The following is a 21732-nucleotide window of genomic DNA, read 5'->3' as shown; positions in this document are numbered from 1 at the left end:
ATCACAGTGTTTCAGCCATGCAATTACGTTTCTCTGTCCACTGTTCCCCCCCGAACGCTCTGATTTAAGCACCAAAAATATCCAATGATATTCATTTTTTCAGCTTCCTCATATTACATCTAGATCTATCAGTTTCTTATCACAAAACAGACACTGGTTTGTTTTGAATTGAAACATGATACACTGATTGCTTAAACAAGACAGACACAAATTCCAATAAAGTCAAGGTCTTCACAAGTTTTTCCTTTGTCCAGTACTTTGTTTTATGGCCAAATTCTGACATTAATTCATTATTCTATACAAATAAAGTTATTATTATTATTATTAACATTAAGAATGCTGACATTAGCATTTAGTTCAACACTTCACTTCCTAAGAATAGACATTCACACTGAGGACTGGTATAGAAAAGTAACTTTTAGATAAACCCATCTGAACCCCCAATAATTGTACTTTTGTTTTTTATTTCTTCTTATTAATTTTGTACTTTTATTTTATCCGTTAATGCATTTTGAATTGAATGTACCTCCATGAAAGGTTTGCTATAAATAGATCCTGATTTAACTTTGCATAACACTGTGCAAACATCACAACTTCACAACTCTTTACACACAGGCATCGCCTTTTTGTTTTTAGAAGAAAACCACTTGTAATTTAAATATAGTGAATCCAATTTGTCAAAGTGCTTTGCCATTTTCGCAACCAAGGACTCTTCTGCAAAAACACCATCATTCACTGGGATTCTTCTGCTGTCACTCAGTCGTTGAGTGGCTGCTAGTTTTAGAAACACGGGCTGTTTTTCATTTAAACAATGCTCCAGTTATGTCAGAGCAGAATTCATTCTGACATTATCGACGTCTGTGTGTGTGAAGTGTGCTGCATTGTTGTCACACTTGTTTTCACGTGGATGTGTTTTCCAGAGCTGTCGTGACTACTTATCACGTGAAGGGACAAATGCAGAGACTGTGTGGAACAACCTGATCAGCCTAGTTCACCCGGTAAGCTTCCCTCTGTTTCTCTTCCCAGATTCAGCCACACTTTCATGTCTTCATTTGAAATCTCAGGCTACACCCACACTACTTAAACGCAACCCTGCTGCGGATACGTCTGGCGTCCACAATACTCTGAATGCATTTTATCCTGAATGGGCAGAAACTTAGGCATTTTGAAACAATGACGTAGACACTCACAAGCGCTTGCTGATTGGGTCTTTTTGGTCATCCCAGGCTCCTATCACATGACCCCCTTCTGGAAGAAAACAACCACCATTAGCCTCGGCTGCCAGTGTAAAACTCAACATGGAAAATCAATTACAAGCGTTGCCGACCCTGATGTTATGTGACAACAGCCGTTGTGCAGTTCAATTCTGCATCTTACAGGGATACTACTACTTACTTGTTCAGGAGACGAGCTATTATTCGTGCGATCTGTGACAATTCCAGTGTCCAGCGCCTCACACATGCCTTTCTGTTTACACTGGGACATGCATGCCCAGATGTGCATTTTCAGTGTTACTATGGACTGGGATCAAAACAGATACAGATTCAAACTGATACGGAGCCAAAACACTTGTGTGGACAGAGATCGTTTTAAACAGGAACACAGTAGTATGGATGAAGTGTGTTTTTTGTCAATTGGTCAATATTTAAATGTCTGAACTGTTTCAACTCACAGAAAAATAAAATTGTTTCTCTCTTGTAAGGAACAAGTTCATTTGTCTTTCAGCCAGTCTCAGAATCCACTGATGCAGAAGATTTGAGTGCAACAGAAACTCGTCACAGCTCATATGAAGAGTCGGAGCTAAACAGCAGCGGTAGGACAGCTTCACTTAATATCGATGACCCTCATGCATTAAAGGTTTCCCCCGAAATGTACATATTATACACTGGATGTGTCAAGTATCATGAAAACTCTTTAACATTCATGATTGAAGGTAATTCTCCTAAAAATCAAAAGACATCACAGCTGTTGATTTAATTCACCGGTGCAGATGTTCCTAAATTATTACACATTTTGTGTAATTTACAGACGTTCCCTGCATGAGACAATATCACTGATATTGTATCTGGCATTGTTGTAACTGTGTGTAGGCTTTTTGCCCATGGCCACTGAGAGCCGCTTGGCTCCTGTGCCTGGCCCTGTTCCCCACAGCTATCCACTCAGCAAGGGACAACAACTCCCAGAGGCCTTCACTTCCACCGCCACTCACTTCAGCCCCATCGTCCTGACCAGTGAAGGGGACTCAGAGGAGGAGAGCCACAGCGTTGGAGCTGCCACTGAAGGGTACAATGTTCCAAAAACAATATCTATTATTACAGCACATTTCAACTGATGCTTTTTCATAAAATGTAAAGGAATAGTTTGGCGTCTTGGGATATACACTTTCTTTAAGAGTTTCTTTGAGAGTTAATATTGAGGGTTAGCTTCTCTTGGCTCAAAGAAAGAAAGAGGGGAAACTGTCTGTCTGTGTCCAAAGCTAAAACAAGTCCATCAATCGACAAAACTTACTAACCCCACAATTTTGGTTGAACAAGGAATAGTGCAATTCTATTTCTGAGCCTGCTGATCTCCTGCTGGCTCTGCAAGCACACACTAACGTCATTACATAATTCACTGATACATGTTTATAACCAGAATTTCCACATTTTATTGGACTGGATGAATCTGATTGTACAAAAAGTCACTTTTAGGCTTTTATTAATGTACAAAGATATAATGTATATAAGTGATCTTTAGAGGGGCTGGTAGCTTCCTTTGGAACTAGCCAGGATAGCAGTTCCCCTGCTTTCAGTTTTCATTAGGCTGTTTTTAGTCAATGAACTAATGAGCTATAGCTGGAATTACCTCAGCCAAGGATGTGATGTTTTCACCCCTGTCCATTTGTTTACTGGTTGTTTTTTTTTTTAATTATGCCTAAAACTGTAAAATGTCCATGTAACTTTAGTACATAAATTCAATGTAAAGGGTTTTATTTAATTAGGTGTTTTCTATCATGTTGAGTTAGTGTGAATGAACCAAATAACGTCAGAGTGATAAGTTAAACTTATACATAAATATATACATTGAACACACAATTTATTTAATCAAATCACTCTCATTTTAAACTCAAATCAATTTAAGCAGTTAAAATAATATCTACACAAAAAGCTTTGCAGATTTATTAAGAGAAAACAAGTTTAAACCTCATCGGCAACTGTTTACTTTGCAGGGATGTGGATGGTTTCACAGAAACCAGTGAAAAGATGGAGGAAAATGATGTTGATTTCTCTCCACACTCTGAGTGCCCACATCCAGCACAGACTGAGCCCAATCTACATACGGAGGAGCCGCCTGTTTATCAGCCAGTCGTAAATACAACTTCTTCAACCTCCAGCGCCAACATAAAGCTCCACTCTTCATCTGTCCTCCCTGATATTTGTTGTCTTGAAGTGTCTCTTCCTCAGTCTTTATCCACCAACCTCAATGGCTGTGGTGTCTTCAACAATTACCTCTTTTGTCAGGATCCCACAACAGGACATCTTTCTTTAGTGCCTGTGCAGGTCAGGGCTCCCGAGTCTCTCCTCGGGTTGGATATAAATCTCTCCCTGGTCCCACAGCCTCTGCAAGGATTAATCACAGTTCCAGAGAACACTGAAGGTCCGTTTATTAACTGTCTGAATGTGCCTGTGAGGCCGAAACCCCAGGATTATGACCCGCCATCCAACGTCAGTGGGAGCTCCATCATTTCTGACAGCCGCCTGGAGCGCAGCGTGACCAGAGTTTTAAATGGACAAACAAATCCGGGGACACGAGTCGAGAGGCAACTTCCTGCAGAGTCCATCCCCCCCGAAGTCCACCCTGCCTTACAGGAGGTGATCGACCTGCTCAAAGGAGAGTTTTCACTTGATGGGTGTTTGGATGATGGACAAGAGGACATCGCCATGGGTATGTATCCTTCGATGTCATGTCATTGTACTGTTGCTTCATTTGTACCACATAAAACCTACTATATCCACAAGCGCTGGGTGATATGGGCAAAAATTATATCAAAATAAAAAATGTATCAGTCGATATTGACAGTTCATGCTCCTGGGGGAAGGTGGTGGTTTTGAACTCTTCTCTATGAGCAGAGAATGAAAAACACTTGATAAACAGCAAAACATTTTACAAACCTGATGCCTCTGCAGTTGTCAGGGAGATACAATACGATACGATAATGATTTATTAGTCCCACAACTGGGAAATTTGCTGTGTTGCAGCAACAAAGTACACAGTCAAAAATAGACGTCAGTAAAAGTAAGTAATAAGTAAACTTGCAATATAAACACAAGGAAATATGAAAAGATAAATAGAATAGAAAAAAAAAATATATATATATATATAGTGAGAACAAAATATATACACAGAAATGCACGCTTGGAAATTAGTGTGTCAGTACGATGTGGTGAATTAAAAAAACAGTTGCAGACTGCTGGTGTAATTTATGGAGGACGTGGAAGAAGACATGTTCAACACCCAGGGATGCCCCTAGGTGAATCTATAACACGGGATCCATTGACGTCAGTATAAGTGTCAATGCACATGGCAGAAGTAAACTACGCTGCTGCGGTTTCACAGAGAAAGGAAGCTCTTATGTGTGAGTGGGTTCTAAACAGCGTGGTGTTTGTTTAGTCCCATTTATCATCGTCAGTGTGGTCATGTTTCAATAAACAACAAAGCTACGTCCATTTGAAAGTCAACTTTTCGTCTTTTCCAAGGGGAGTACATCTTCCTGTTGAAGGACCTCCAGTACCACACGTTTGCCTGTGTTGTGAAGGAGAGGTTCGGTGGTCTGTACTGGGAAGACGACTTGCTGGGGGTTCTACACTGCCTCGTCAACTACAGCTCATCCACACTGTGAGTAGGGCTTCAAACATTTGTCTTTAACTAACAAATAAGGTAAGAAAAGGTGTGCAAATATTTATTTTACAGGAGATTCAAAATTGACACTTCAGCACAAAAGAGCAGTGCAAATATATAATAATAGAAACAGAATCTAAAATAAATAAGGTAAAAATAGAAATAATATACTATGTAAGGCTGTTTTATAAACATGCAATATAAAAATAAAAGTTTTGTGATTGCAATTTGTCCAAATTCTTTTATAATTTGCAAGCAGTCCTTCTCAGATGTGGGTTAGGGTTGGATTTGGTAGGTGAAATAAAAATGAGCAAATTGGGAGAAAAGACATATCCATACTGCTTATCCTTTGGGTGTCGTGGGGGGTCTAAAGCGAATCCCAGCTGTCGTTGGCCAAGGGGGGGGGGGGGGGGGCACACTGGACAGGTCGCCAGCAAAGAACTGAAATTTCTAGTTGTGTCACCAGCTGCACATGCTTCAGTAATGCATAACTATTGACTGTAATTTTAACCACTTTTTAGAAGCTCAGTGGGATCACGCTTCACTAGCGTAGCAGCAGCAGTTACATGTTGTGATTTAAACAGCGGTGGGCTTTCACACAAAACCACACAACAAAGACATTTCTCCTGTGATTACATCATCATGTGGGAAATTTCACATGTCACTTAACTAACAATGGCTGAATCACTCTCAACACAGTTCAGTTTTTATTCTTTTGAATACATCAGAGGGTGGGTTTTCCTGGTGAATCGAATCACCACAATCAGTCACAACATTAGGAGATTATAAGTGATAGGTGAAAATATTTGATTCAATTGAGAATAGATATTTTGTGTGGTGTAAACACTGAGGTAACCCAGCTGGGCCCTCATCTGTTCAGATTTTAAATGTATACTCACGTGGGTTGTGAAGAACATGACACACAGAATGATCCAAGTAAACATGACCTGCACGTGCACAGCGCCCATACACAGCATGCAAATGAGAATTTATACAGCGTGCACTTCATACGTAAACTTCAGTCGGCAGCTCAGGTGGTCCCTATGGTAACAGCCGTGCAGCATGTTTGTTAGTGCTCAGGAGAACGTCTGGATACACTGAAGATACATGTAAAGCCTCATCTGCATTGTTACTGATAAGTGGCACTGGGAGTGTATGAATGAATACATGAGTGAAGGCAACGAAGTCCATGCTTCGCTCTTGTCTCCCTTCATTTGTATGTGAGCCGGAGACGAGCGGAGGGTCGAGCCTGCCAATTCTCCCAGACATCTTTTTCATCAAGCCGTTGCCATGCTCTCATGCTCAGGGCACCGTGCTGAGAGACCCCATCTTAATCTGCTGTGGTAGTGAGACACTTTGCAGGGAGAGGGAGAGAGAGAGACGCTGTTTTCCAGTGGCTGGGGGCTCGCTCTCAGGGCTCAGCTGTGGAGTTTTTTTTTTATTATTTTTTTTTTATTCTGACTCCAGACAGGGAAGAGAGGCAGAACTGTATCCACTGAATTGAGACATGATCCATTCTAACTGTTGCACGGATTGGAGCGAACGTTGTTTGGTCTCAGGCTGCAGTTAAACTTTATGGATCAATGGGTGTGTGACCTGCGAGATGTTTTATGTGATGTCAAGTGTTTTGCCATCATCATTTGTATTTTCTTCAAATATAAAAATGTTCATACGTAAACATTATTGGTATTATTCTTTTAATAGGTTCTGACTGTCATTAACTTTGAATAGTATGCATGTTTTTTTTTTTTTCTCACCTAATTCACCCCATACAGCGGCTCTAATGAGCATCCTCCATCAAAGGCTGTGAAAAGGGCAGCCCGTACCCCACCTTTGATTGCATCCGTGTGGAGAGGAAAGACAGAAGTTTGCTTGCACGGCCATGTTGATCTAAATGGAAACATTAACACCTCCAGTCCTGCTACTATGGATTCTATGGAAGAGGCCGAAGCCCGCTCCTGTCACGAAGAAAACGAGAGTGCACTTGGAAATGTTGAAGTAAGATCGGAGCAGAGTCAACAGTGCATCAGTCAAGGTAGGAGACCGACTTTCATGTTGACTTTGATATGTGTTCCGATAAAAGATTTTGCTCAGGGGGTTGGTTTCTGATGATTGGTTCAATTTCAGCTCACTTTCCAAATTTGTAAAATGCAGATTTGTCAGAATTTAATAAATATCTAACGAATCCTTACATTTCCTGATTTGAATGTTTCCCAACCAAACATAGTGGAGGGGCACTGACAACTATGAAACTGTATTTTTACTAAGAAACTGTCTCCCTATGTAAATTAAGAGGAATTAGTGGATGTTTTTTCAACACTGGCTTCAAATTAAAAAACACTGTTGAGCACCAGCCCCGTCTGTGATGAATTATTCCTCTATTTAGCCTCTGAGTAAAGTCCTAGGAGCTGTGAGCGGCTGCTGGATGCTCTTCTTAAGAGTGTGGATTTTCGTTTGAATATTTTTTATTATTTTTTTCTCTCCTCGTTCCAGAAGCTCAATCCTGACCAATGATATTCACACACACTCACAAGCTCTATCGTACGTATTTTTGGTGCTATTAATATACGTGAGACATGGGGTCTTGGTTACAAACAGGCTCTTGCAAGATACTTGAGATAAAAAAGATGGTGATAGAACGAGTTGAACTGCCTTTAAGCTCATCTGTTCAACAGTGGCTTCATTGTGCAGCCACAACAGGGTGAGCACTAACTACGCCCAGCACCACCCTCTGATCTCTCTCTCTGTTTTCTCCTCAAATCCAGTTCGTTTTGTTGTTTGGTTGCTCTCCATGTGATTCAGTCCTCTCTCTTTTGCTTCTTTCTCCCTCCCTCTCTTTCTTTCTCCGCTGCCCCTGTCTGCAGGCGCGAGCACGGACGGTTCAGACGCAGGGGTCATGGAGGGAGGAGATCATTCAGTGGGGGGCAGCGATGAAAGCCCCTCTGAAGCCGAGTTTCTGTCGGCGAGAGAGGATGGTCTGCTGGGAGCCCTCCATGATGAGCAGATGAGCCCTGACTGCATGGAGGACATGGAGGACAGCGACTCCCTGGTGTCAGAGCAGCTCCTCTTGCCCGGATCCAAAGCAGGGGGAGCGGGCCTCAGCTTGAGCCCGGCATGGACCTTGGCCTTTTTTGGAGAAGACAGTTTTAGTCCAGAGGTGATGCAGTATGCAGTGAATCTGGGACAGCACACAGGATCGCCGTGTCTGGATTTGAAAACCCAGGTGAGTGAACCTGTAGAGGAGAACGCCAGTGAGTCATATGTGACCTTTACTCTGTGTTTGAACACACGGCAGACTGCAGCAAGCATCTGATTTATTTATCAGATTCTATTACACTAACACAATGCATCTTGTATGTTCTGCATGTTGCAGCGATGGGTTGTGTGTTGAGTTTTGTTTTTTTAATGCAAACGCTGCTATTATACGAGGTCTCGATATTTTGTATCAAAAAGACAGAATATGTTTTAATTATTGTCAACTCAACTCAGAAAGGATCTATATAGTATTGTAAGATTAGGATAAGATAAGGATAATACGATTTCTGATTCTTTATGCTTATTATCAATGAGCCATCCAAGAGCTTGTTCAATGCAGTTTAGCTTCCCAATTCCATCCCGCCTGTCACTAGGTTGAGTTTTATGAATAAGTCCAGGAACTATTTTCTTAACTGTAATGAAGTGGGGCATGGTCAGGCTTTGGGGTAAATAGGACAAGAACACGCGGGGGGCTTTGGGATAATTGGCATATTATTCTCTCTAAACTGGATCTGAATATTAATATGTTGAACTTAGCCCTTGGCAGAGGAAGTTATTATCATTTCCAAAAGAATATTAATGAATAGTCTTTGTGTTTGCACACTTTGATGGCACCACTACTCCTTCAGAGGGTTTGTGCAGCAGCTAATAGCACACCTTTTAAGAGCTGTGCGACTTCTCACTCTGTTCACTTCAAAAGAGCCAATTCGTTCTTTTGCCACAATGAACAGAGGAGAAAAGGGAAAATAAAAACTGTCCTCCCCCCCACACACACACACTGGAAACACCTGCAGGCTTCTCTTACTGAAAGGCAATGTGCTGTTATTTTAAGGCCTTTGTGTGATTTTGTGCGATTTCCTTTGAACAGGAACTGCAGCAGCAGCTGATAATTGAAACAAGGAACTTGAAGAAAACTAGAAATTTCTACCAGAAACTCGTTCTGCAAGAGAGAAAAAATAAAGGTTGGTTGCCCGTTTCCTAACACTGCTGCTGTAAGAAAATGGCCTGCTTTGCCTCCTGTATAATCTCTAAAGCTATGTACTGTCTCACCCAGGCTCTGGGAGCAAATTGATGCTTTCCAAACTCAAGTCCCAGCTTGAGGAACTCAGGTCCAAAGTGGTCTTCTTGGACTGTGTGAAGAAATACCTTGAGGTACTGGCAAAGCAATGCAATACTCAACACTGCTGTTTCCTCATGAATGTCTTAACAATTTTACTCCTCTTACCTTTGATATGATTTCCTTTTATTTCTGCAGATTCTCAGTGTGGAGCAGTGGGGTTTGGAGGTTTCATTACTACCCTCTTTGGCTGTCTCAGGATCCGGCTCCTTGGACCTCCAGTCCTCTGAGGACCCCTCTGGTCTGAACTTTGGCTCCAGCAAAGGGAAGAGAACTCTGCAGGCTGGCTCTCCGCTGGGCCTCATGGCTAACCTCTACACCAGGTATTATTAATGAGGGTTTGTATTTGAAATGTGTAAGCCATCGCCTCTTGAGCCATGAAGTTGTAGGACTTGTGATGCTGTTTCAAAGTGTTGGGCGCCCCCTGTGATCCACGTTCTGTGCTCAATTATTTACCTTCCCTGCTGCATTTCATGTGTCCAACAAAGGGATCTCACAGGTCAGAAAATCCCAGGACTTCACCGAGACACTGAAGATCCTTCATGTTACTGTTTATACAACAGACACGTTTTTTCCAAGACTTTCTTTACAGCTGGTGTCATGAAAGTCCTAGTTTATAGTATTGCTGGGATGCTTTAACAACATGCTAGCAGTATAGCTCAGACTAAAATATCATAACAGTGGCATGTCGTGACATTTTGTACATTCATGTCCCCAGAGGATGACTCCTACTGATGATGGTATAGTGCCACCTGCAGGTCAAAAACAGACTTTGTATTGTATTGCACTGCATTTGTTTGTTTGGGGGACGATGTTTCCCTGCAGATTAATACTCATATGTGAGTATTTACAGCCGCAGGATGATGTAGTACAGTTTGTGGGATTGATTCAAAATAGTGAGTGGAGCTCTGTGGCTCAGAGGAAGAAAGAAACTGGTAATATATAATAATCAGTATACGCTGGTTTTGGTCTTTTCAAAGGATTCGTTGATATTTATGTTGCTCTCTCGTGCCACTGTTTTTTAAAATTCTGTTTCAACATCGGTGACATTACAAATTGTCTCAATTTAAATCTGATATGTAAACAATGTCACGGCTGTTCTGAACTTTAACGTTATAGAATGTGCTTTGTGTGTTGCTTTGGGAAACAGCATAAACATGAAGAAAAACAAGGTCATAATCCAGGCATTTTATCCTGAGTTTCCATTGCCTCCAGCCAAAGCCTTTTTTCACTTAAGACATTGATAAGACTTGTTTTCAGTTCATGTCCTCAAATGGTGGCTTATTAAACAGCTTAGACAGTTTATTGACATCTTAGTCAAACTACACAAACAGATATATAAAGAACTAAACATAGACAAGGGTGTAATTTAATCCTCATCTATCAAGGTGGAAGAAACTCTGTGTTAGGATCAGTCTAAAATCCAGATGAGATTATTTCAGATAACAATACATATTTTATTATTTATTCTGCCTTGTAAACTGCACAGTTTTCTGGTCTGTATCAGACTTTTCATCCCTAAACCTTATGACAGAAGTAAACTTACCTTTAGGTACAAGGTACCTCATTTTGTCTTGGCTGGTCAGAGTCCTTCTCCTTTTTTAGAAACGCTACCATGTTCACTCTCATGTGTGTTTGTGTTGCCTTCATGAAAACCTCCTGCCTGCACCTGGCAAACCACTGTCCAAATAACAAGAGTGTCATTTGTGGCACAACGAAATAAATGATGGAGACTAATATCATAATAAGCATTACAAATGTTTCTATTACAACAATACTTTATGGCCATATCACATAGGCCTATAGATTGTCATTGGGTTAGTGCATTAACATTAATGCACATTAACACTCACCCATCAACACGTCAGAAACCAAATTTACACCCTTCAACATGGAGGATTTTGATGAATTGCGATTTGTCTGCCAGCTCACATGAGAGCCACCGCCAACAATGCTTTGATTTTTGAGAACGTTTCTGAGAAAGAGGCATTTAAAGTGATCTAGGGCTGGAAGAGCTTTTTTCTTAAAATGTTGTGGGCACAGAGAAGTTGGAGGCAGAGCCCGGGTGAAACAAAGATCATATGGAGGGACTACATCTCCCACATTGTCTGAGAGTGCTTGAAGGGAGGAGTGGAAAAATGATGCTGCGGACAACTTGGTTAACCAGGATTAGGAACTGGTTAGAAAAGATGATCACGTGTTTCCACATGTTCTTTTTCTACAGTTATACTACTATTGTGTACTTTTATACAATAAAGTTTATTAAATTATTATTCCCATCACAGAAACGCCGCTGTGGAGGGCTACATCCAGCAGTTCCTTTATACCTATCGTTTCTTCTGCACGCCTGAGCAGTTGCTGCAGTTCATAATGGATAAATTCATCAGTGCTGCAAGGTACAGTATATCTGCTATCTCATCGATACATAGACAAACAGCATTGTGCAGTGGAGTAGGCTACAGTATGCAAAAAACCCGTCTCCAATCTAATTTGCGTCTTGGGGGACTATATTTGCTCGTGGACATTTACTCTTGTGAGTATTTACAGCGGCAGGGTGATATAGTACAGTGTGGCTTTGTGTGTTTAAAAAAAATTTGGGACAACAATGGAGCTCTGTGGCACAGAGGTAAGAAAGATACAGGGTATCAGCTAACACGCAATAATAGGATCAGTTCATGGTGGATTTTGGCCTCTTCACAGGTCTCTGTCAAATATACACATGTTTTAGTTTCTCTCTGTTGCAACTCTTTTTGAACCATTCATGTAGTTGTTACATAAATTCTGCTGTGCTGCAAGGTACAGAATATTATTACATCCACAAACAACATAGTGCAGTAGAGTAGGGTCCAGTTTGCCATGAAACCCATGAGAAGCTTTAAAGCCCTCAGTACATGAAACCCTTTCTGCTAATTGTATGATGATCATATTTGATTTTTATTCCAGAGAAGCTCCAGACATGTCAGCAGAGAGTGACAAGATCTTCCATCGCAGTTTGGACCTGCTCCAGTTCTGGATAACAGACTGTCAACAGGTGGACTTCACACCAAAGTCCAGCCTGGTGGATACATTAGAAACATTCCTTCATACTGAGGTACATAACCTCCGGCCGACCATAATATTAATTATATTATAATATAATATAACAAATTCAACTCAAGTCATTTAAGTGTCTTGTTAGATGACAGAAAATACCAACACATGTCGATGACAATTTGTATCTAACTCTAGATGAAGTCTGTATTGACCACATCAGCATGTTTTGGTGGCGGTTTATTTGTTTTTGTCATGTTTCTTTTGTCTCTTTAGTAACTGTTTATATTCTGTGTTGTGTTTATTGTATGTTTCCACAGGTAATTCCTGTTGACAGCCGGGGGCAGGACCTTCTTGCGGCTCTCCACACTCCACCAAGTACAAGTAGGAGCCATGGAAGAGGAAGTCTCATCAGCATTGAGGAGGACGATGACTCTGTTTGCTTACATTCATCTACTGAGGATCTCGGCAGAAAGGTCACTACCGATTATTGATTCGCTTTTGTTTGGTTCAAGTTCAAGTCTGCACGGCAAGTTAATGATCTCACGTTAGTCAGCACATCGCTTTTACTTACCTTCTGGGAACCAAAAATATTTCTGAGACATAAACATCTACATAATTCCGAAAAATGCCTCCCCAAATTTCAAAGTCTCTTTCTGAACTTTTCAGTGGAGGATCTCAAGAGTGGTGGAGCCCTCTGCATCCATGCCTAAAGATAAGGCCTTCTCCATTGCTGCAGGTTTGCCTATGCCTTGCTACGGCGCCCTGGTGGACAGTCCGTCCAACGTCTGTCTGCACAGTGAGGAGCGACTCCCGTTCAGCCAGAACGATTACAGTGCACAGCACATAGCCCAGCAGCTCACCCTCCTGCAGCAGGTACACAGTACTCATCCTCCATGCATTCAGTGTTCATGCTGTTGTCTCTTTAAACCACTAGAGGGAGACATTTCTCTATAAATGCATAGTGATGTTCTGATTAGTCAACTTGAGGTTGAACTCTTTTTTAAATGCAGGATATTTTCCAAGGATGTCATCCAGTTCACTTTCTCAACTCGAGAGTGCAAGGAATCACAGACAACGTGTTGATCCCAAACAAGTGAGTGTAATATCGATACATCTTGATGATGAATTAAAGGGAAAACATAACATTAAGATGCTCCGTAACCACATGGACCACCTCCACAACAGCGCTCTTCACCAGAGATCACAAGTCTGTGGTGTTCTGATGCTTGTGGTAGAAAACACTGTCTGATATGTTGATCCAGAATCTCCCACAGGAGTTCAGTTAAGATCTGCTGAGGGCCGCAGCAATTCTGCTCTTTAGAACAATCATGTTACAGTCAACAGCCCCTCATGACCTGTATGAAAGAAAAGAAAAGAAAAGACCTGTATAAAATATATTACTTAAACTTCTCTGCTTTAAACGATACAGTCCACTTTTAACAGTATATTGCGTTGTTGTACTCTACTTCTGAACAGTATGTCTGATTATACATAATATACAGATGTATATACGTGAAGCAGCATCAACAAGACAGCAAATAACGACACAATGACCAAATACACTTCCATAGCCTGGGTTTGGCCTGATTGACTGTAGCATATTTGTGCGATTCACAAACCAAACATCTGTGTATTGATGGAAACAGTGTTCTGTTTACAGTTTTGGTTTAGTTTTCTTTGCTGTTACCAGGATAATCTGCTCAGTATCAACAACAACAGCACCATTCATTCTACCACACACAGGCCCCTGTGTATTGGGTGCACATAATCTATAATTTGCAGCTCTAGTCTCATACTGCAACACAGAATCATTGTTAACTCTAGTTGCCCAATCCTATAATCAATCAATAAATTAAAATGCATTTATACTTCTGATTTCATACAAATTCATCTTAATGCACTTTACATAAGCATGTGTGAGCCTAAATAAAATAAATCATTATGGATGTATAGATTAAACAGTAATGGACCTAGAACTGAGGCTTGTGGATCCTCACAATGGATGATAAAGAGACACAGTGAGACCTGTCAGTGAATTCAGAATCTGCAGCACGTGGACATTTGGCATGTTTCTTGATAAATTAATACATTAATGAGTTTAACATTTTCTGACAATAATCAATTTATTGTTGTTTATGTACCAATTTCCCTGCAACGCTTTTTTCTGACCATTAGGAATGTGTCACAGCACATCCCGCCAGCAGAGGGCAGCAGTCCTCATGTATGTGAGGGGACACCGTCAGACAGTCACCTGCAGCAGCTGCTCACTTATGCTGAAAGTGTCACGAACTGGATCTCCTCTGAAATCGTCATCTGTGACTCCACCAAGGTGAGAGGAGACATAACAGGAGTCAGGAGAAAAACATGGCTGTTGTCACAGTCTGAGCTTTGTGATCTCATCGGACACAGATCACAGATTTCCCCATGTGTTTCCTGATTCTTCTCTGTTAATGTACTGAATGGGTTTGATACCTGAAACTGTTTCTCATTCAGTGGCTTCATAAGCTGTCGTTTCAGAATTTCAATGAATATAAGTTATTAGTTGGGATGAACAACATTTTTCAACAGAACTGTTTACTAAGCCAAGCCAAGGACAGGGGATGTTGCACCTTGTTAAGCCCTATGAGACGTGTGATTGATGTGATTTGTGAATATGGGTTATACAAATAAAATTTGATTGATTGATATGACCATTATCACACATAATGTTAAACTAGGGAACTGCCCTGAACACGATTGAGTGTATAAAACGTGGATCTAACCCACACAGGTCTCAGGGCCTAAGGTTCGTGTGGATCTGTGAAGATTTCTAACACAGGGCAGGTACAGACACGTCTGAAAAGTACCGGCAGCTTGGGAGAGTATAATGTGTTCCCAAACGCATCATTAGCTGGCTAAGCACTTTGTCTTCCACCACGGAAAAAGACTGGTCAACAAGGGCTATAAAGTCTGTGATTTGTCGATCGCTGTCTATAGTAAACTTCTAGCAGGTTTCAAATGCCATTTCCATAAGGCTTTGTTGCAATGATGACTTTTCAGGTGACTTATTATGTTATATTTAAGATTTGTTGTGCTAAAACTTGCAGACTTTTCCCCCCGCCGCTCGGAAACCAGTACAGTGCTTTGCTGCCACCTGCTGACATAGTACTGTCATTGCAATAATTGGTTCTATTTATCATAAATGTCCTAATTGAAAAACAAAATGTAACCTTTATCAGTCTCAATAATTATAATATGCTCCTAATTATTAGTATCATTGTTCGTCGTGTTTTTGTCCTTTAGCTACTTCTTCATACTTTCATGTAGACGATCCATTCAATCTTCAAAATGTTCAGTTCGCTTCATTGACATTTGTGTCATTTGTCACACTGATGTGACTGCTCACATTCTCTAACTGACGCTGCAGCTCTTTAGAGTGCACTTGAGCAGTTTCTGCTGCTTCAGCTCAAATTTTTGTTAAGCTTCAATTAAACTTTTATTTACATTTGACCTGACCTTTCACCTCTTTCTCTTCTAAAGGCGTTTCAGTCATCTTTCATTCTGCAAACCTCGATTAAACTTCTTTCATTGCTTACACATGAAAGTAGAACCTAAAAATCTTTCCAGCCTTTTTAACCTGTTCACGCATTTGCACCAGAATTGAAGCTCAACTTCTCCTTCATATAATTTAGCCTTTTCTAATTTAAATGGAAAAATAATCTGCAGTAGCAGTAAAGCAAAACACTCCACAATGCACTATTAACATCAACTGTAACTACTTTTCCTGTGGACTTACTTCATTATGCAACCGTCCCTAGTCCCAAGAAAAAGCATAAAAGTGAAAGAGCCACTTTGACACTTTTCATTTTGCCTTGTTTAGCATCTTTCCTCCGTTGTTCTCTTCTTTCACAGACACAAGTTGCTTTGGTGACCAAGTATCTGTGGATCGGAAAACACTGCTACGAATCGAGGAACTTCGCCACAGCCATGCAGATCCTCGGAGGTCTGGAGAACGTGATTGTCGGGCAATTACCAGTAAGGCTGCGTCTCATAAATGACCCCAAAACGGATTCTGAGTTTGTGTATTAAGTCAGATGCCCTTGAGTGAAATGTTTTCTTCAGCTGCGATGGAACTGAACTGGTGTTTAATTGGTTTCGCAAATGAGGAATCAGCATTAATGCATTTGAATAGGATGAATAAAGAGAGGAGGAATGGGGGCACTGAATGGGAGTAATTAAAAAAGCTCACAATGCAACAGTGGTGTTGCTGCGGTTTAATTCATCTTCATTTTGGAACTACTAAAAACAACTTCCTCATCTGTTGCCAACAGGCTTGGAAGCATCTGTCGTCCAAGGTGTTTGAGATACTGGAGGAGCTGCGAGCTGTGCAGGTGTGTGTGAGTAGGTGTGTTTGTGCAAGTGCACACTCACGGTGTTTGTAACCGAAGGCTGGTCACATATTGTGAAACTGGGCTGCAGGGCAAACAAACCAATAGCAAAACAACTCCGAGCAACTTGCCTGTGTGCTGAGAACCAGCAGCTGGTTGTCCTTCTGAAAGTGAGACACAATGCAGCAGATTTCCTCTTCCTGTGTCATAAAAACAAATATGCTCCGTTGATTTTGAAATGTAAAGAGGTTAAATGTGTTGAAAATCCTCACAGATCCTCTCATTCATATTCCATCGTAATGGACATTGTTATACAGCATCAAACACTTTTGGCCTAATTGGAAGTTTTCTTTCTTTTTTTCTGTTCCATTAAAAACTACTTCATGTAGCATGCAGATTAAATGCTCCCTCTCCTCAGGTGTTTCTGAAGAGTGACGACCTGTGTCTGATGGGTGGGGAACACCTGAGGACGAGGCCCACCCTGCCGCCGGCACATATCCTGGCCATGCACGTCCAGCAGCTGGAGATTGGAGCCTTCACACTCACTACTGGAGCCTACAAGTGGACCAAGCTCAGGTGAGGAGAGATCCAGATCCTTTTTAGATCTGTGATGAGGTGCTGTTGACACGATGGGGCCAAGTCGGAATCTGTTCCATTTCTGCTTTTGTTTCTTAACCCCTGGTTGCTGTCACTGACTATTGTAAACATCTATCAATTATGTTATTTCCAGTTGGCTTACTTTGCCTTGTAGCAACATTTCAATTAACTGTATTTAGTTAACATTACTTGTGTTCCCACTGAAATGGTTCAATACTTCCAGATACAGACCGCTAATTGCTGATTTACAAAATTGGCCATTTTTTATATTTATCACTAAACTGGCAGATTTTTTTGGTCCACAATTCCAGTTATATTAATTATAATATAATAATAGGATAAGTCTATTTTTGAATATGTAAGCTGTTTGCCAATTCAGGAGGATGTGGTCTATGTGGCCAATGAAAGTTGAGTCATTCCTGGGAAGGGGCAGCTTGTCCTGCCCTTGTTGCTTAGCAACAGAGCTGCAGATGGACATGACGAGAAAGTTTGAATGCCCCTTGTTTTGTTCTAATTTGTACGGTGAGCTACACAGTGAGTTGAAGCTTGATATTTATATTTACAAGCATCGAACATTTTGGTCTTATCGTTTGCCACCGACATTATTTCCTTGAAAAACCGTTTGACACCGAAGTGCATTGAATCGTGGGATAGGGTTAGGTTTGGTCTGAGAAGGATCCACATGTTGGAGCCCTCAATGCTCAGGAAGGAAAGGATCTATTCGTTGGCTGCATTCGATGGAGCCATGGAAATGGAGCAGCCTAGTCACACTGGTCCGACACATTCAGTCTTCAAATGCAGCTTCTGAAGGAGAGAAACCCTGAATTGAGACACACCAATAAAAAAATTAGTCAGCCATGTTGTTAGATGTAGGAAAGAGCTTTGTCTTCACTGGTTTGGTTTTCAGCAAAAAAATGTCAATAGACTTATAAATTCTTATAAGCATGTAAATATAAAACACAGCTTTCTTCAATTAATCTGATAACTATCCTTGTGATAGTAAATATGAACAGTCAGAACCATTAACTAAGAATGAACTCTCTCCACACATACATGTGCATCTATGAAAAAGTTGGCCAACTCGCTGCGAGGACGTGTTTTCCTGTGTCCTTCTTCTTCACTCCAATATGGCTGACCAGATGCTGAGGTCGCAGCAAGTGGCGGCTGGATGGTAATGGCACAGCTGCTGAATTTGGGTTGTTGGTAGGGGTGCCAGTGTTGCACCAGATGGCACCCGTGGGATGGGGTTCAATTGGAAAAGAGGTTTTGGCCCAGAAGCTGAGATGAGACTGGGTGTTGCCAGATGCTGAGGTCAGGAGCTCTAGCGGGGAAAGGCAGATCCACAGCTGTTTAGTGTGGACCCCGGGTTATCCCACTCTCTGCAAATCAGGTCACAGACAGAAGCTGATGATGTTGTTAATGATGAATATGCACCGGGACATTATTGTTTATTATTTTCATGTTTTCACTCTGTCGTATGTTGCTTCATCCTCTCGTCCATCCATTTATATTCCCAGGAGCATAGCAAAGGTTGTGAGTCAGGTCCACGCCTTCCAGGAGGCGGTGTACCCCTACAGCCCGGACCCGGAGCTGCAGGCCTACCTTCAGCACTGCATCGCCCGGCTCGCCACCTCTGACATCCGCCTCTTGGCCGCCGACAACGATCCCAACATCCAGCAGTCCAGCGAGCGACAGACACGGAGAATCCAGGACACGCTGAAGCGGGTCAAGGCCACCTTCCAGTGAGTCCTGGCCCGGTCACACGCGTTAGTCCTGAGAGAGCGAGTCACCACCAACAGGCCGACACCGCATGTCCAAGCCCAGACTGAGGCCCCATGTCCCATGGCCCCATGTCCCATGACCCTCAGATGCCTCTGTCGTCCCGACACCACAGCCTTTTAGCCTGGACACCCCCTGGCAAACTCTACATCACACACATTCTGCTTGTTGGTCACACATCTCAGTATTTCTCTGCCAAAAAGACAAAAGTCATGGGTGACGTTTGTAATCTGAAATCCTTCTTCCTCTGTTCATAATGTATAATGAAGTTTTTTTGTATCTTTATTTGTGAACTGATCTTGTATTTTAGATTTTAAGTCCCACACATAATCATACGCAGAGTGAACATGGCAGCAGCAATGCAAAATACACGTCCAACATCAAGGCTGGATCACCAACATTAGTATGATCCCTTAAAACTTTTTTTAGGAATATGCACTATTAAACTACAACATCAGCTGATATGATGAGGCCCCAAAGTTTGAAGCCTTCTTTTTTTTAGCCACACGGGGAATGGCAGTGCCAGTCTGCTAGTCACTCAGCCCACCATATTTGTTCCACACTGAAATATCTCAACAACTATTGAATACATTTCCATGAACCTCTCGAGGCCAAGTGGAAAACCATGCCTGTCTGAGCTGCTGAGACTGTTATGGTCCTGTATTTTTTATTTCCTTATTCATTAATTTTTTTTGGAGGCCTTTTTGTGAGCTTTTACAGCTTCTCCCTGCACTGTGTTGGATTGTGATGAATGTCAGAGAGAGTGTGTTGTACTGATTTTAAAGTAGGCCTTGAGTAAGGCTATAGAGAGGGATGAGACACAGGTTCAGTCTGTATCAGGAGAGCATTCATATGTGATTTTGCACTTTGCTGCACACAAAATGTCTCTTCAGCTCATTGTTATCTGTGTTTCCACCGCGGTCTAAAGACCCCAGAAGATTAGCCAAATTAGTCCTCTGATGTGTGAAAGCGCGCCCCGCAGTTATCATACGTCATTTTTGTGTGCGACTATACAACATACAGTTTCCTCCAGACCAAAAGGTGGCGGTATATAGAATATACAACAATGCTAAGACTATATATAGTAGATACGCTGAGCAGACATCTTCATTTCTGGAAAGCATAGAGGAGATTCAAGTCCTGCTGCTGTTGATCGTCTTTTACTGGAATCAGCTGGCTCAACTTGCAGGAGATCACAGCAAACACCTTATTGGTTTTGTGTCACTGATTCAAGTTCACACTGGATATCATCCTCAGCAAAAAAAAGGCAAGGCAAAGTGCGTATTCCTGAATTAGATTATATTCATTTAACTCACCACACATGAACCAGGAAAGGACATACTAAACACAATCTACAAAAAATAGGAAGAATTGGGGCCCAGCGAGTCCTTTTTGCCTCGGATCCCCTGGCAGGTAAATCCAGCCTTGACCAACAAACACATAAATCTGCTGAATTGTATTTGACGTGCAGGAAACAAGACCAAATGAATACACAATCTTTTAATTTACGGATAATTGATTTTGTCTAATCTACAACAGGTAGATCTGTTTGTTTACCAAATGAGATTCATGTGACTAGACTGGTAATTAATATCTAATATTAATTCAATTTGAACAGCACAATGTGAAACAATTTCAATTTATTAACAGTAGTGTGTCGTGAAAGCTGAGAACTAGACGAGCCTGCTGTCATGACAATACCTTTCCATTACCGACAGACTGAAAGGACATAATGAGATGTCAGTGTGCAAAATGTTACTTGATGAACGATTTTCTGCCTGTGTCTATTTTTCTATTTTCCTGCCCGCTCCCTCTCCTCCATGGTTCTCTGCCCTGAAACACACCGTGGAGATGGAATGTGACGTGCTATGAAGATTCGCTTAATTTAGCCAAATAAATGCGATTTTATAAGCTCCCTCTTGCCAGAGCGTGTTATTGTCAGATAATATCCGTGATGGAATGGCTGCATGGCAGGTTACAGCCCCGTTAGATCTGTCAGGGAATGTGGGTCGTGGTGGGAGAGCTGAAGATTGGGTTTCTCTCCTCCTATAGGGATTCACTCCGAATGGTAATGACATCATACTTCTCCCTGGTATTTCTTCCTCATGAATATCATGTGATCGCATTAAGGCCACATCGTATTTTAAACCTGTCACAAGGACAGGTCATTACTTCACCCAGGCACATCTAGCTCTTGTGTGTTGTTGTTTTGGGGTCCGATGGGTGCCACTGCTGCATGTGTTCAAATAATAACCATAACTTCAACATCAACATTTTTTAAACCAATTATGTAGAAAAGTATTAGAGTGGTAACAAACTGCAGAACTCACACAGTTAATGAAGGTGACTGAACATCACCATAAAGCGTTGTTATCCTTTATATAAAGTATTGTTGTTTTTGTTATGTTAGGTCGGCTGTTATTGAATATATGCCAAATACTTTATATAAAGGATATTTCTAAATGTATTTTTTCACTGACATTTGTATTTGTCATACCTGGTGACATCATGTGTGTCTGGGTTCAATCAAGGCTGTTCAACAAACAGACAAACAGTTTAAATACTCAAATGAAATCAATCCAAATAGACTTTATATGATCACAGATAAGGAGCCTAAACCCCATTGTATTTAACCTTGTTTCAGAGCTGGGCTCCAAACAGATGTGTCGCATCAGAGTTCATAAACACCTCTCAGAGATATAGAAA

At 41.4% G+C, this 21732-nt stretch overlaps 1 protein-coding gene across 2 annotated transcripts in view; it reads left to right on the top strand.

Moving 5' to 3' along the window:
* Window positions 1-19885, top strand: part of LOC117775422 (kinase non-catalytic C-lobe domain-containing protein 1) — a 37705-nt gene extending 17820 nt beyond the window's left edge. The window contains exons 12-31 of one of the 2 annotated variants that reach the window (XM_034608539.1): window positions 921-998; window positions 1726-1813; window positions 2091-2283; window positions 3209-3924; window positions 4737-4875; window positions 6654-6913; window positions 7743-8101; window positions 9002-9095; window positions 9188-9285; window positions 9389-9573; window positions 11536-11646; window positions 12194-12341; window positions 12601-12756; window positions 12950-13156; window positions 13294-13376; window positions 14459-14612; window positions 16175-16297; window positions 16594-16653; window positions 17069-17226; window positions 18765-19885. In XM_034608539.1, the coding sequence (XP_034464430.1) occupies window positions 921-998; window positions 1726-1813; window positions 2091-2283; window positions 3209-3924; window positions 4737-4875; window positions 6654-6913; window positions 7743-8101; window positions 9002-9095; window positions 9188-9285; window positions 9389-9573; window positions 11536-11646; window positions 12194-12341; window positions 12601-12756; window positions 12950-13156; window positions 13294-13376; window positions 14459-14612; window positions 16175-16297; window positions 16594-16653; window positions 17069-17226; window positions 18765-18993 (3639 nt within the window). In that variant the 3' untranslated portion in view covers window positions 18994-19885. Of the gene's footprint in view, window positions 1-920; window positions 999-1725; window positions 1814-2090; window positions 2284-3208; window positions 3925-4736; window positions 4876-6653; window positions 6914-7742; window positions 8102-9001; window positions 9096-9187; window positions 9286-9388; window positions 9574-11535; window positions 11647-12193; window positions 12342-12600; window positions 12757-12949; window positions 13157-13293; window positions 13377-14458; window positions 14613-16174; window positions 16298-16593; window positions 16668-17068; window positions 17227-18764 lie in introns of those variants that run through there. The other variant, XM_034608540.1, reaches the window with a different exon arrangement.
* Window positions 19886-21732: the final 1847 nt, after the last annotated feature.

This window comes from Hippoglossus hippoglossus, chromosome 15, assembly GCF_009819705.1.
Source record: "Hippoglossus hippoglossus isolate fHipHip1 chromosome 15, fHipHip1.pri, whole genome shotgun sequence".
NCBI classification, from domain to species: Eukaryota; Metazoa; Chordata; class Actinopteri; order Pleuronectiformes; family Pleuronectidae; genus Hippoglossus; species Hippoglossus hippoglossus.
Note: the sequence above shows the minus strand (reverse complement) of the source record. Positions and strands in the feature narration are given on the sequence as shown.